This window comes from Pipra filicauda, unplaced genomic scaffold, assembly GCF_003945595.2.
Source record: "Pipra filicauda isolate LSUMZ 115617 unplaced genomic scaffold, ASM394559v2 scaffold211_size2331000_pilon, whole genome shotgun sequence".
In the NCBI taxonomy this organism is placed as follows: Eukaryota; Metazoa; Chordata; class Aves; order Passeriformes; family Pipridae; genus Pipra; species Pipra filicauda.
Window position 1 is genome coordinate 1,165,610 of NW_024104323.1, and position 14,273 is coordinate 1,179,882.

The following is a 14,273-nucleotide window of genomic DNA, read 5'->3' on the forward strand; positions in this document are numbered from 1 at the left end:
GCTCCGTTTCCGCCTCGTCCCGCCGGGGCAGCGGCGGCTCCGCGGAGCGACCGCGACCGAGGCCCGAGCGCAGGTGGGTGCGCGGGGGGAGCCGCGCCGGGGACCGGGCGGGGCGGCTCAGCTGAGCTTACTTTAGTTTAGCTTAGTTTAAGCTCGGCTCGGCTCGGCGCGGCTCTGCCGGGGCCTCACGGGCGCTCCGGGCGGAGTTTGAGCAGAGTTTCAGGGCTCGGTCCCTACCGGCTGCCAGGTACGTGTCACACCAACGAAAGGGCCGTGCCCGTGGGTACGGGTGGGCTGGGACCGGGGAGCTTTGAGGAGGGGCCTGGGCAGTCAGAGCTGGCGCTCTACAGGTGGGAGAGTCTCTGTGAAAGGAGGAACAGCGGAGTGAGCTGATCGCCTGGATGTGCTCTGTGCAGCCTGCTCTGGGGGTTGGGTGATCTCCGGAGGTCCCCTCCCACCCCAGCCGTTCTGTGAATTCAGGTGGAATTCAGCCCCCTGAAGGGGACTGACTGTAAGTGGCAAAGGTGTGGAGGGAAACAAGCCCGAAGTGGGAGGCTGAAAGCGACGTGCTCCATGGAAAAAATTATCAGCCACGTCTGTTGGGCTCCCGCGTGTCGGGGACAGCCACGTGCACCTGATGCAGGATGAATTGCTGTGGTTCTTGGGCACTCTTGCACAGGGTGGTGGTGCTGTTGTATGTGCCCACCTCAGAGTTTTTGGTTTGCTTCAGGTTGGGTCAGGTACTCTCCAGGGCCTGGTCAAAGTCCATGACTTTTCTTTTTGCTTGTACCAACAAAGGGTGATAAAGGTCTTTGAAGTGGCCGTGCTTGTGTTGTTCAAAAGCTTCCTAGGATGCCTAAAACCAGTACTGTACCTTAAGGATGCTGAGAAAGGCTATTTCATCCTCCAGATGTGTTGGCAGGCCTGTGGCTCAGAGCTGTGCTGGACAGGGAGTTTTTGGCAAGGTCTGGGGTCTGGCTGCTCAGCAGAGTTCCTCCACTGGCCCTGAGCTGTGCTTTTCCTGCTTCACTTGAGGTTACCTGTGGAACAGGCTGGCATGTGGTTCTTCTGCAAGGGATTCCTTGACAAACACGGGCCAGTAGGGCCACGGGTTCAGTAGGGAACCACACGGTTCCCTACTATGTCCAATTTTTTCTAAGAAACCTGATGCTTCTCTGGAGGCCGGGAGGTGTGGATTGCACACGCCAACCCTCAGCTAAGGCCTCCTGAGCTTTTTAGCATATCAGAATAGTGAAATGAGTTTCTCTAATTGGCCATTTAGATGCTAATTTGCTTCTCCTAGGCCTATGCCAGATCAACCTGCCCCAGAACGTGAGTCAGAAAGAGCCTGCTGTCTTCATGAATTATTCACTTTGCATAACGCACCTGCCTGGCTGGGGATCAGGAGGAAATAAGTCCAAAGTCTGATAAATAAAGATACACCTTGGCAGGTGGAACAGTGCTGGCTTTTCTCCCCAGCATCACAGGGTGCTGGGGCGCTGAAGACTGATTTTCTTGGGCAAAACCCGTTTTTTTTATAGCTTACCGTATATCAAGTAGGCACACTAACAAGTGCTTCTCATTACTAAAGGGTTGTTGGTACTGTATGTTGGCTTTCCTGTAGAGCTTATTTTATCTTCCCACTTGTAGGACTGGCAGGGACCTCCAGGGCATTGTATTTTATAAACTCTTTATAAGCTCCATCCTAAAAACAGTTAGGCTTCTTGTCACTGCCGCCAGGATTGGGAAGCAGCTCTGGTGTATGGAAACATTCTTTGTTTTCCTCTCAAACCTCATCCTTACTTGCTCCTTTGCCAGCTTGGCCTTATGTGATAACGACACCTCTCAGTTGCTGTGTGCTGCAGCCAGTTGGTGTTTAATTTGGTCTGGGCCAACCAGAATTGACTGAATGAGGCTTTGAATGAGGTTGTGCCTGTTTTGCTGGCGCTGATGCTGCTTAGATTGAGCTTTCATGGTGAGACAGACTGGAAAAAGTCTGTCTGATTGGGTTCTTAAGTTGTTGTCCCAAAGCTTGCCAAGGCTTTGTGGTTATTTGGACATTGTGTTTTGGCCCAAGCCACAGAGCTGCGAGTCAAGTCTGATCGTGTTGGATTCTTTGTGTCTCTTGGCTCTCCCTCGGCTGCTGAGGGTTTGTGCTGCTGTGAGGACTTGTAAGGAATGACAAAAGGCTGTTTCTCAGCTGTGCCTCTGTGCCTGGGTGTCTCCCTGCCTGAGAGAGGGGAGCAGGAGATGATGGGGATCACCTGGCTCCACTCTTGTGCTTCCTGCCTGCTTAGCCCTTCTTAAAATCATTTATAGCATTTTATTGATGCTTACAGAAGGCTCCTGTGCCACTGAAGGGGCTGACGAACTGCTAGATGTAGGTGTGAACGGGCAGTTCAAAGTGGGTTGTGTGTGAGAAAAACTTCTATAAAGCCCTGATTCAGCCAGCACTTGTACAGCCACAGTTACTGCCCTGCTCTGGCTCTGAGACTTGGCCAGATTTTCAAAGTCAAGTGCGTGTCTTCTGCCACGTTTCGACAGCCCCGAGGGTTATTCTGTCGCTTCAAAACAGCCGTGTGCTTTGAAATACAACCGTGGCACTGGGATCTTTAAATCATGAGGGGAAGACTTGCGTCTGGAGTAAATGGCCTTTCCCTGCCTGCTCGCCCTTGTCTTCCCGGTGTCTGGGAGGAAAAGGGCCGGGCCGGTGGGCGGGAGGCAGGGGCTGGGTTAACCTTATCAATCTCCGCCAGTCATTTATCCTCTGTCATAGCAACACGAGCAAACACTCACTTAGTTGCTAAGGTTTCCCGGGGATAATGGGGTCTGGTGAGCGGAGCAGAGAGTAATTACACTGCTTCTTTGAGGGAGCAGCCGCTAAAAGGAAAAACAGCCCAGCAGGTACCTGATGCAAACTGGGAGTCCTGGGGGAGGTGACGCCCTGGAAGCAGGCGGGTTAATTACACCGGCACAGCACGCCTTGGGAACTGGGGACTTGTCCCTGGCCAACTGTTTAATTTTGATTTTTTTTAAATGAAGTATTTAAAAAAAAAATGCCTAATTAATTTCCTATGAAAACAAATTAATACAGACACGCGCTGCTCAGCTGAAATAAGCAGGCAAATGAAAGCTGTCTGGAGAGCTCCTCACGGGCCTGTGTAGGATATTTTTGTATTTGCAGGGCTCTGAGGAATTAGTGCTTCGTGGGCACCTGTAATCAGCCCAGCTGCAGGAGGGCTGGTGCAGGCTGTGCTGTCGCTGTGTGAGGAGGTGTTTCTGCTGCAGTGACTGCCTCAATGTCAACAGGACCCTCCAGTTTTAACTTTGGTGTAGTCAAGGTAAAGTCAAAATGTGTTCGAGGTGGAGGAGCAGGGAAGGGACTTGGTGTAGCGAGATGGTGCTAAAAGTACACGAGCTGAAAAAGCAAGCTGATAAATTTGGGATAGAAAAACGTTAGGGGTGTTAAATACAGAGCTGCAGCCTGGCTCACAGAGTGCATGATCCAGGAATCTCTGGAGGCTGAGAGGGTATTCTGGATAAGTATTGCTGTGTCGTTCTCTACTCTTACACTCTTCTTGAAGCATCTGCTCTTGGAGGTGGTCAGATAGCAGGTACTGTGCTCACTGTACCTTTGGCATGACCTGCTGTGACTGTGTTCTGTCACTGAGGTAAAGATACATGATGTTCACGTTGCTTTTCTGCTGAGGAAAATGGCCTTCTTTCACAGGAGAGCCTGAAATTCTTTGAAGAGCATCAAGTCAAAGGGCTGTGTCTGCCTGCCCTCGTTCCCTTCGCTCAGACCCCACTGGAAGACTTTTCCTTCCCAGACTGAAGTCATGTTCTCAGGTGCCCTGTTCTCTGGCTGAAGAGCACAAGTCTTATCGTGGGGAGAGCAGAAGCAGAGCTACATCAGAGCTGCAGGCAGAGATGTGCTGGGTTCTGCATCCTCCAGGATGCTCCAGGCTCCACATGAAGGGTTGGCTCAGTGCAGGGCAGAACTCCTTCTGTGCAGAGCTCCCCTGTGCTTCTGTGCCCAGGGCAGCCAGGTGGACTCAGATTTAATGAGGTTTTGTTTCACATGACTTCCTCCATCATAGGAAAGGAACAAACAGGTGGAGTGCTTTTAAAGCAGGTCATAATATTGGTAAGAGCTCCCTTTTAATTCTGAATTCAAGTAAAAAGCAGAATCTTGGACTGGGAAGTTTTGTTTCTGTAACACTAAGTAACACTGGCTGCTTCTACCCTTAGTTAAATCACTTGAGAGGAGGACAGGGAGGGGATGGCTGGATAAGGTAGGTGCTAACTGGAGTATTTTTGAGAGAGTGTGCAAGAGACTGCAAGAGAGGGATGTTTCCCCACAGCCCATGGAAATGACTCCCCAGGCTGCTGTGGTTTTGCTATCTTGGTGTTTCTGATTCCACTGTACTTCTTGTCCTGTACAGAGATAAGAGGGAGGATGCTTCATCCCTTCCAGATGATGGAAACCGCTCCTCTGGCATCATTCCCATGCCCATGAGAGATAGTCCTTTCCCTCCAGTCCTGCTTCTGCCCCAGCAGACTGTGTCCCATTCTTGTTTCCTTCTCTGAGGTAGTTGTGTCACTCCCCACCAGGCTTTTTTTCAGAGGCCAAGGTGCAAAAGCCAACTGCAGAGCCAGTTTAGATGAGAGGAAACAGCACATCCTGATGCCACCAGAAGAAAATACTCCTGCAAATATTTCAGGGAATAATCTCCCTGAAGACTGTTTTGGGATATGATGGCTCTTCAGGCAATGTTTTTTATTCCTCCTCTCTTTGCAGATGGTGCTCGGGGAATGGTGGAGAACAGAAAGCGTATGCTGAGTAACAAGAGGCAAAAGAGCATGACATTGCTTGTTTTTGTTCAGTCACGCTGAGCAAAGCTCACTGTGCTGTGAGGCTGGAGAATGCATTTAGGTCTCTCCTGAGAAAAATGCTCAGCTGATGTGCTCTGTTCTGACTCGCCTTCAGCTCTGTTAGAGCAGATAAAGCTCTGCTGAGGAGGGGCAGATGTTTTCAGCACAGCTTTCCGCCCTGAAAGCTCAGCTGCTGGCAAAGCAAACTCCCCTGCCCTGGCTGTGATGTGAGGCTCGTCTCCAGCTCCAGCTTTTATGCTAAACATCCATCCCAGAGGCACCGAGTGCCGCTCACGGTGTGTGCACTGAGCCTGGCCAGTGGACGCAGAGTGTGGGCTGTGCTATTCCTCAGGTGTGCCCGAGTGGGAGGGAGGAATACGTGGTGCAGCTGAAGAGTAATTTAATATATGCATATGTGTGGGGGGCTACATGTGCATATAATCCTGTAACCACACATCACAGGTTTAGAAAATCTCTGGAAAATCCCAGGTCAGCCGTTCTGTGTGAAATTGTAGCTTCTCTGTTCTTCTAACCCTGCCCCGGGGGCGGGAGCTGCTGTATTCTTTTGCTGCTCATGCTTGATTGCTCCCCTGTGTGTGAGCTGCTGGGGGATGTGTGTGGGGAAGGTGTTCTCTCCTCGCTTGAGATCGTGGAGAAGATGAAAAGAGCACGAGGTGTTCTGGGACCAAATGGAAATGCAAACGCACAGCATGTGTAGCGCTGAGCAGAGCGGGGAAAGCACTTGGTAAATTGAAGGTGCCAGGGTTCAAGGATTTTCTTCACTTTCAAAAGTGATCACCTTAACTAATGAAGTAAAGGTTTAAAAAAGTGAAAGTGACACTTCTGTCTGTCCTTCCTGTCTCAACCCTCTTTCCTGCAGCTTCCTATCTCCTCCATGCTTCACTTTGCACAGTTGCACAGTTCGGGTTGCACTTGTACAGTTTGAGTTGTGTTGAGCCCTCACCCTTTTCATAGATCTGTCCCTTTGCTCTGAAAGAAATCTGTGCTCCGTGTGGAATTTTCCCTCTTCTCTCCTGCCTGTTGAAATCACTCAGTTTTCAGACTCTTTCCAAAAATCAGATGGTCAGAGAAGAAAGAACTGGTTCACTGTTAGTAACTGGTTTGGCTCTCAGGGCTGCCGTGGGGTTTGGCAAGAGGGAGCTGTCAGTTCTCTGACATAGGTTAGTGTTTCTGTGCTGGGGGTGAGCATGGCATGTGTGGCACGTGTAAGCTCAGCACAGGGAGGGAGGGATGGATGTGCACAAGCTGCGTGTGTGCCTGTGTAACAGGGCCAAGGCCGTCAGCCTGTGATGCCCCTGTGCATCTCCATGCAGAGAGCTCTGTGTGTCAGCAGCAGATAGCAAGGGTAGGTGCAGCACTGACTCACAGGCACTGCTGGGTAACTGTGCTGTGGGTTGAGACTGGAGCAAGCGTTTGCTCGGGAACTACGGCACAGTTGGCAGGGGATGCACCTTCCTGCCATTGTATCTGATTTCTGTTTGCCAGCCAGCATTAAACATGTTATCTCTGCCCAGCAGGTATGGTTTCAAAGCTGGCAAGTGTCTGTTCTGGGGAAGGTAAGTATTAATACCTGGAAATTTATGCATTAGGGCTTGTGAGACACTCGCTCTGCTGGAGACCAAAGCCAGCTGGTTAAAAGCTTGGTACATCAAGTCTAGTTGTGCATCCACTGGAATCTTTTGGCTGTGCCTGTCCCCTGGTGCTTTCCGTTCACCCAGGCTGCCGTGGTAGGACTCACAAGTGCTTAGCTGCAGAGTTTCTTTGGGAATGTTTCTCCCATGAGCGCAGGGAGGTTGGCTCTTGCTGCCTTTACTGATCAGTTCAGTGAAACTGTCACTAAACACGAGGAATCACTGGTGTGACCGTGCCAGGGACAGGAGCCACAGCAGGAGATCTGCTGCAAGAGGTGCTGTCTTCAGCATCAGAGAATGCAAACAAGCTGCTGTTGTAGGCTGTAGTTATAAATATCAGGCTATTATGGAGGCAGTTTTAATGAACTAAATGACTTGCCACTATTCATGCTGATTGTAGCGTGGGTTTTTGTTTGTTACCCCATTAAGAGGTAAAAAAGAAAAAGGCAACTATAGCTTCTTTATGTCCTTTTAGCATGACTTTTTCTGTCAGAACTGCAGCATTGGGGCTCTGGAGGTGGGAAGGCAGAGATTATTCTTACAGACGATGCTTTTTTCTAGTTTGAAATGAAAAATCAGAACTGACAAAGAGTGTCTGGCTTTTTTTTTGAGAGTACCATAAAATCTAAACTTCCAGCCTTGCCTTCAAGGTATTTCAAGATATTTATTAGCTTATATTTTACGAGGATGATGGTATGTTTTTATCGCTGTCTGTGGGTGAGAGTCTGTCTCCTTCCCCTGTGTGAGATGCCAGCAGATCACCTCCCTTTGGTTTGCTGGAAGAGTGGCCCTCTGGGATGGTCAGTGAGGCTCTGCCAAGTGCTGCCCTGTGCTTTCTCAGGGGTGGAATGACAGCTGTGCTCCGTGCTGGTGTTTGCTTCTTCCAGGTGTGATCCCTGCCACTCCTGCCCAGCCTGGTGCCATGGCTGACATGATTTTCGGGAGCGGGACGGGCCAGTGGGTTTGCCCCAACGACCGGCAGCTGGCACTGCGAGCCAAGTGAGTCCTCGTCACCCTCCTCCTCTCCTTCCAGCCTCAGCTCTGCCCTGAATCCTTTCCTGGTGTCTGTGTGGAGCACTGGTCTGCTGTCCTGTCACACAGACCCTTCTGTACCCTGCCTGCTGGGAGAGGAGCCTGCAAAGCTGGGGCTCAGGGCTGCCAGCCCGCCATGGAATGTGCAGTGTGGTGGGAGTCCCTCCCACCAGCCCTCCCCTGGCTGAAAGGAAGGGCCTGGAGGCAGGCTGGTATCTCTGCAGCACCCTAAATATATTTGATAGCATCCCCCAGCTGCCAGCAGCACTCTTTTGTTTTAGGAACTTGTCATTTGATCTCCTTTCCCCCTGAAGTTAAAATTGCTGCATAACCTAAAGACTAAAAGGAGGGAGATGAGTCAAGCGCTAGAACTGCATTTCTTTCTTGGATGCTTTCCTTCTCTGGCAGCTGGTACCATGCCTCTGCCACCTCTGCTCTTGCCTGAACCCCTGGGGTCATCCTGCTGCTGCAGAGTGTTGGAAAATAGGAGTGCACCCCATATTTTGGGGGGACTGCCTGGCTGTGAACAGCGCACACCACTGCCACTTCTCCAGCCTGCACCTGAAAGCCTCAGTAAGACAGTTGTGCCAGAGAGTGCCCTGCATTCTCTTAGCAGCCATAACTTTATCCAGTGACCTCTAAACCCCTCCTGAATGGTAATTAATTGAGCTGTGAAAGCTCCTGCCTGTCGCCAAGTGAGCCGAGGAGAAACATCAACTGCTGTGTGTAAGGCACAGAGGGAAGTGGTTTGCTAAAGTCCTCATGTGAACCTGGCTTAGACCAAGCAGGGAAGTTGCCAAATTTATATTTCCAAGCATGCCCAGTGATTTGTGTGTTTGAAAGGAGGACCTTAGAAATGTGTGATCTGGAGGGAGGAGGATGCAGGTAATCCCTGTGTTTGAGTCTGCTGTTGGCATTTGTGGTGTCTGGCATCAGCACCCACCTCTCCAAGGGTACCCCCAGGAGTAGGGTAGCCATTCCCAGGGGCACTGGTTTTCTTTATGGGCAGAGACAAATAGGATTGAGGGCTTGGAGTGGTGAAATACGAAGTGGAGCAGAAAGGGAAGTGAGAGGGCAGGGAGAGACAGCACAGCACTTGGGATGCTGGAGGAGTGATGTGGTCAGTGAGAGGAGACTCCTGCTTTGGGCGTTAGTCATGGAACAGGCCCCTCTGGTGAAAGGCTGACGTGGGTCTGTGCCTGGCAGGTTTGGCCTGTGGGGCAGGGCAGGGGTTTTGTGCTTTCCTTTCACAGCTGAATCCTGCCCTCCACCCCTTCCCACAGGCTCCAGACGGGCTGGTCGGTGCACACATTCCAGACTGAGAAGCAGAGGAAGACGCAGGCTCTGAGCCCGAAGGAGCTTGAGGTCATTCTGGAAGTCATCCGCAAGGCAGAGAAACTGGACATCATCGAGCAGCAGCGCATCGGGTACAGTCACGTCCATTTGTCCCCTTCCCTCCCGAGGAAAGGTCAGCACAGACAGAGGGATGGTTCTCCCACCTGCCTGAGCTCAGCCTCCACCAGTCAGAGCATCCCTTAGGTCAGTTATTTTCTCCTCCCGTGTTGCTTGTTTGGAGGTGACGAACACTGGGAAGGATGTGATGTTTTCCATCTCTCCACATCTTGAGCCTTTCTCACCTCAGGGCTTGCTGAGGTTGCAGCCCTGACACAGTCCCTGGAAAATGCAGCCTGTGCTGAGGCAGCTGCCCCAGTGGCTCTGAAGGGGACTGGGAAGATGCCCAGTGCTGGTGGGCGGATGGCTCAGAGGCCACTGCTGGCAGTGCAGTCAGGTTTTCCCTCGTCTGCACCAGTCCCCTGGGATTTTGCCTGGAGCAGTGAATGAGTTGATGTTCTAGTTGGCTGAGCCCTCTGGATGGGTTTGCTAGCTTGAATTATTTAATTTACAGGCATCCTTTTGCTGCTGCAGATTTCCATTTGCTTTCAGTCCTGCTGGCGGTCTGGCCTCAGCTGTGTCTGTGATCATCCTGCACTACCTTAAAGCCAGGGAGTTGGGCAGTCCTGTAGCATTTCCCAGCAGCTTCTGTGCTCGTGAGACAGGAAACCCCAGTGACTCCCACCCCGTGTCCAGCAGGCCCAGCTTCCTGCCTCTCCACTTCCCTGCACAGAGCATGTTAATGAGGGCTGATGAGAACTGACAGTGAGGTTTCTGTGGTAAATGGGAGACCCCAGCAGCAGGGAGTGACCCTGAGGAGCTGGTTGTTCCTGTGTGGTAGTTGGTGTAGCTGCAGCAAGTGATGCCCTTGCTGTTCCCGTGCTGAAGCATTCTCTGAAATACCTTTGTTAACTCCTGGGAGTTCTCTTGTGCCAAAGTTGAGGATCATAAATCCACTAATGATGGCTTGATCTGGCTGTGCAGTCTGACCTCACCACCACAGGCAGAACCTCTTTCAAACAGACCTCACCTTCCTCTCAGTGTGGGGCTTGGTTGACGGGACATTAGCACTAATGAGGGTGGGATTGCATGGATAGCAGGATCACTTCCTCCCTGAGCCTCCTGCACACACATGGCTGTGGCTGGTCACTGCCACTGATAAATGGCCTGGATGTTACTGTCCCCATCTACAAATGGATGCCTGAAAATTGCCAAGCAGTGATTTCGTGACAGCAGCCTTGCTCTGCATGCTCTCCACATCCTGCATCCTAATTGCTTATCCTACCTTCCTTCCCTTTCCTTGTCCTGCTACTATGGACAGTGTGCATACATATGTGCTTCCTGTCTTCCAAGTGGGCTGTGGAACGAAGCAGGGAGCAGTTACTGGCATTCCTGTACTGCAACCAGGCTCATTTTGGTCTGATGGTTTCAGTCTGGCCTTCCTGCTTCTAATGGGATGTGGCCAAGTCGTACCTGCAGTGCCGCTGTCAGGGACGTGTAAAAATGGAGAGGGCTTGGCAGGTCTAACTCCCCTGCCCTTTCCCAGTGCTTTTTGACTTGCCTTGCTCTGAGTGTTAAAAGCTTTTCCTGCTCTACAAGCAGGAAATGTTTGTGCTGAGACTGTGGCCCCAGTGACAGAGTTCCTGAAGCGTTTAGGATCAGGCTCTTTGTGTGAGCTCTCTGCCCACTAGCTGAGTCAGACCTCTCAGTGGTATTCCCAGTTTGATTATTCTGAGCTTGCTGAACGTTGGTAGATGGGCTTACAGGGGTTTATATCTCCTGAAGACCAAGAGCCAGCTGATAGGAAGCACTGAGTGCAGACACTGAAGTGAAGGTACATATGGTCCCAGCAAGGGGCCCAGAACTGCACAGGAGAGGCAGAGGTAGGCTGAGTCTGGAGCACAGTCTGCAGGTTTTTGGCAAGCCTCAGTACCAGGTGCTTCCATTTCCAAGGTGAGTGCTGTGACCTCTGCTCTGCCTCTCTCCCCGCAGGCGCCTGGTGGAGAGGCTGGAGAACATGAGGAAGAACGCGATGGGGAACGGGCTCTCGCAGTGCCTGCTCTGCGGGGAGCTGCTCGGGCTGCTGGGCAGCACGGCTGTCTTCTGCCAGGACTGCAAAAAGGTGGGGTTGGTCACACAGGTTCCTGCTGTTCCTGATGGCAGATCTGTCTAGGAAAGGCCACCAGGCCTCCTGGAAGCTGGTTAACTCTGCACGGTTAACTTTGGCCCCACTTGTCTAGGTCGGTGCTGTCAGACCATCAGATTTTCTCTTGCTTGTCTTATTCCTCAGGATCTTAAGGTGCCTAAACTGCCCTTAGTACTGGGATGGGGTGTCTCAGCCCCCCCTGCATCTCCCACTTGGGGACAGAAATGTACAATCGTCAAAGACAACTCATAACAGAGTCTGTGAGCTTTGCTGTGCCCTTAGACCTTCCAGCCACGCCTCTCTTCGAGAACTCAAGTCCACCCTCACATTCCAAACCAGTGTGAGTTTTCCAGCCCTGTGCTGTGTGTGTTGTTAACAGGACTTCATGGGTGCTGTTTGGGCACCAGTTTCTGGGGAGACTGCTGCTCTGCCAGCGCCTCAGGGACAACTGCTGCTGGTCCAGGCTCCGCAGCCAAGGGGTTAATCTGTATTGCTGTGGAGATGATGATCTCCAAGGCAACCACCTTATCCTGCCTCTGCTGGGAGGCTGGTTTTCCCGCACTTGAAGCCCATCTTTCCCTGGGGAGACACCTCTGTAAGTTACTCATCTCAGCGTGTTACCTGTGCAGGGGTGAGGGTACCTGCCGTGTGCTGGAGTGTTTCTGACTCGATGGTGGTTGGGTGGAAGGGAGCAGCCTGTGCTGACTCTGTCCCTGTTGGGTACTGGCATCAAGGAGACACTTACCAGTGTCACCCAGCCTGTCACTGAGGAGATGTCCTGTGGAGCCCACAGAGCTTTACCTGCAACTTTACTGTGGAGTGCTGTGTGTTGGCACCTCTGTGGTTAAGGGGCCGTGCAGGCCACGGTGGAGAACCTTCTGTGCTGGCAGTGCTGGAGTTAGTGAGATGCAGTTCTCATGCAGAGCAGGCTGCCAAACTGGGGCTACACTGGTCCACAGTTGGCTGCAGCATTGCTCTTGAAGCTCTTGTGGGAGAGGAAAGGGAGGTGGGTGTCCCATGCAGTCAGACCCGAGGTCCCAGCACCCTTCCATCACGCTTGCAGGGCTGGGAGCTGCTGGGAACTGTGCTGTCTCTGCTGTCAAGTGGGTTTCTCCACCAGATCCAGTTTGCAGAAGTATCTTGACTGATGCAGGGATTATGCAGAAGATTCCTTGTAAGGCAGTGTCTGGGAAAGGAAATGCAAATCTTTGAGCGCCTGGGTCCTAAACCAGGGAGAAAGTAGCTCTTGAGGAAGGGGTGGGGAAGGAAGCAGCAGTAGAGTACTGGGAAGTGAAAGGTCTGGTTTGAATGGGAGCTGTGGGGTGGCTCTGAGAGGAGCGTGGTCTGTGTGCACGTGGCCTGTGGAGAATGGGTGGCAGACAGGAGATGGCAGGCTGCTTCCTGTGGTTCAAGCATGTGGAATAACAGGATGTGCTGTATTCCTGCCTTCTTCCCCTGGCAGTTCTGCTCTCACCTTGTCAGAAGCCAGCTAGGTCATGTTGCCACAGGGCTTTCCAACCTCCCTCCTGTGAGCCCAGTACACTACTGAGGAGGCAGAAGCTGATTCAGGGACTTCCCAACCTTTTCCATTTGCAGCTGCAGACAGGAACCCCCAGCTGGTGGCACAGCATGAGCCTGAGGCTCTGGGAGGGCTGTCACCAGAAAACCCCAGAGAAAGGATGGATTTTTTTTTTCTTTATTTATGGTTATTCGCTTTTTGTCTGGAGTCTGTTGGGCAGTTCAGGAGCATTCATATCCAGGTTGATTTAAGGTGAGACCCTACTTTTCCTGTGTGCTTTTTGCAGCTACTTGCAGCTTGGCTGCACTTCTCAGCTGTGTGCAAGCCTAGGGAAGTGCTGCCTGGGTGCCCTGGGCTTCTCCCCTTGCTCATTTTTAATGTTGTGGAGTGAACTCAGGGAACAGTCACCCCTCCAGCAGAGCACATAGAGTGAACTCCTGCTTCAAGCTTGTTCCCTCTTGTCCAGGGACATCCATCACTTGTGCAGTGCTGTATGCAATAAGCAATTTGTCAGGGAATTATGGATTTTTAAAGTTCGTATTTTTCTTGCAGGCAGTGCTCTGTTACCATCTCATTGCAGCCTGTTTAATTCAATAACTGGAATTGTAATGATGCATCTGAAACATGGCAAAGATTTACCCTCGACAAGCCCCTTCTGCTGAATGGAGGTTCTTGCATTTCTTGTAGCCTGACGGATTTTCTAAGTGCCACATTCTGCTTTATGAAGAATGCTTTTAATATTAGTTGTTATTATCTTAGAAATGGAGCCATTATGTCAAGACAAAGATGCTTGCAAATCCAGATGTGTTAACAATGGCAGTAGTTAGACAAAGCACAGTGTGCCATTTACCATGCAGAGGGTATCCTGTATAAAAGGTGAAGTGTGAGTAGGAGAAGAAAGTGCTTTGTCTTGTATTTAATGAGAAATGGGTCTGCATTTAATGTCCTTGATTTTTATGTCTTCTTCTGAGGGGTTGTGAGTGATGCTCAGTTTTCCAGCTAGTCTGCAGAGAAGGGGAGGAGGAAAGTGCCGTTTAATATTGGAATTTTGAAAATTTATGGCTGGGAGTAAAATCGGTTGGAAGCTTCCACTAGAGGGAGCGTTTGAATGTGCTATTCGTGTGGGGATTGGGATCTTTGAGGGTATTTCAGACTGAGTTCCTCCCTCAGATTTTGGTTTGAGGCAGGGAGAGTTGGGGGTAGCTCAGGTGGTGTCTGCTGATTGAATCTGCAAATCCCCCTTGGCTTGAGTTTTGATGCACCAGACCCAATAGGTTGTTCCTTGTTTCCCTGTGAGAATGAGGGCAGGAACAGCAAGATGGAGAAGAGCACCAACCTCTGTGGGGCTGCTGGTGCCTCCCTGCTTTCTGTGCAGCATGAGTTGGGCACAGACCTTCCTCTGGACTACACTGACCAAAACAGTTGGGTGTTTATTCATGCAATGATGCCACTGCCTCAGGTACCATCATTCTGCCACTCTCCTCCTCCAGAGCTGGGCACTGAGGGCTGACTGAGCCACTGAGACCTTTGTCCCTGGACACAGACCTCCAGGCTCACAGGAGCCTGGTTAGGGGGATATGTAAGACCTTACCTGGGGATATCAAATTCTCATGTATTTCTCAGCAAGGTTTTGCTCTCCAGAGCCCTCTTGCGAGTG

At 51.3% G+C, this 14,273-nt stretch overlaps 1 protein-coding gene across 1 annotated transcript in view; it reads left to right on the plus strand.

Annotated features, from left to right (window-relative positions):
• The window catches only part of RPH3AL (rabphilin 3A like (without C2 domains)), a 39,679-nt gene continuing 25,406 nt past the window's right edge, over window positions 1–14,273 (plus strand). The window contains exons 1-4 of the mRNA XM_027744849.2: window positions 1–73; window positions 7,415–7,526; window positions 8,843–8,986; window positions 10,944–11,073. Coding sequence (XP_027600650.1) covers window positions 7,450–7,526; window positions 8,843–8,986; window positions 10,944–11,073 — 351 coding nt within the window. The 5' untranslated portion in view covers window positions 1–73; window positions 7,415–7,449. The remainder of the gene's footprint in view (window positions 74–7,414; window positions 7,527–8,842; window positions 8,987–10,943; window positions 11,074–14,273) is intronic.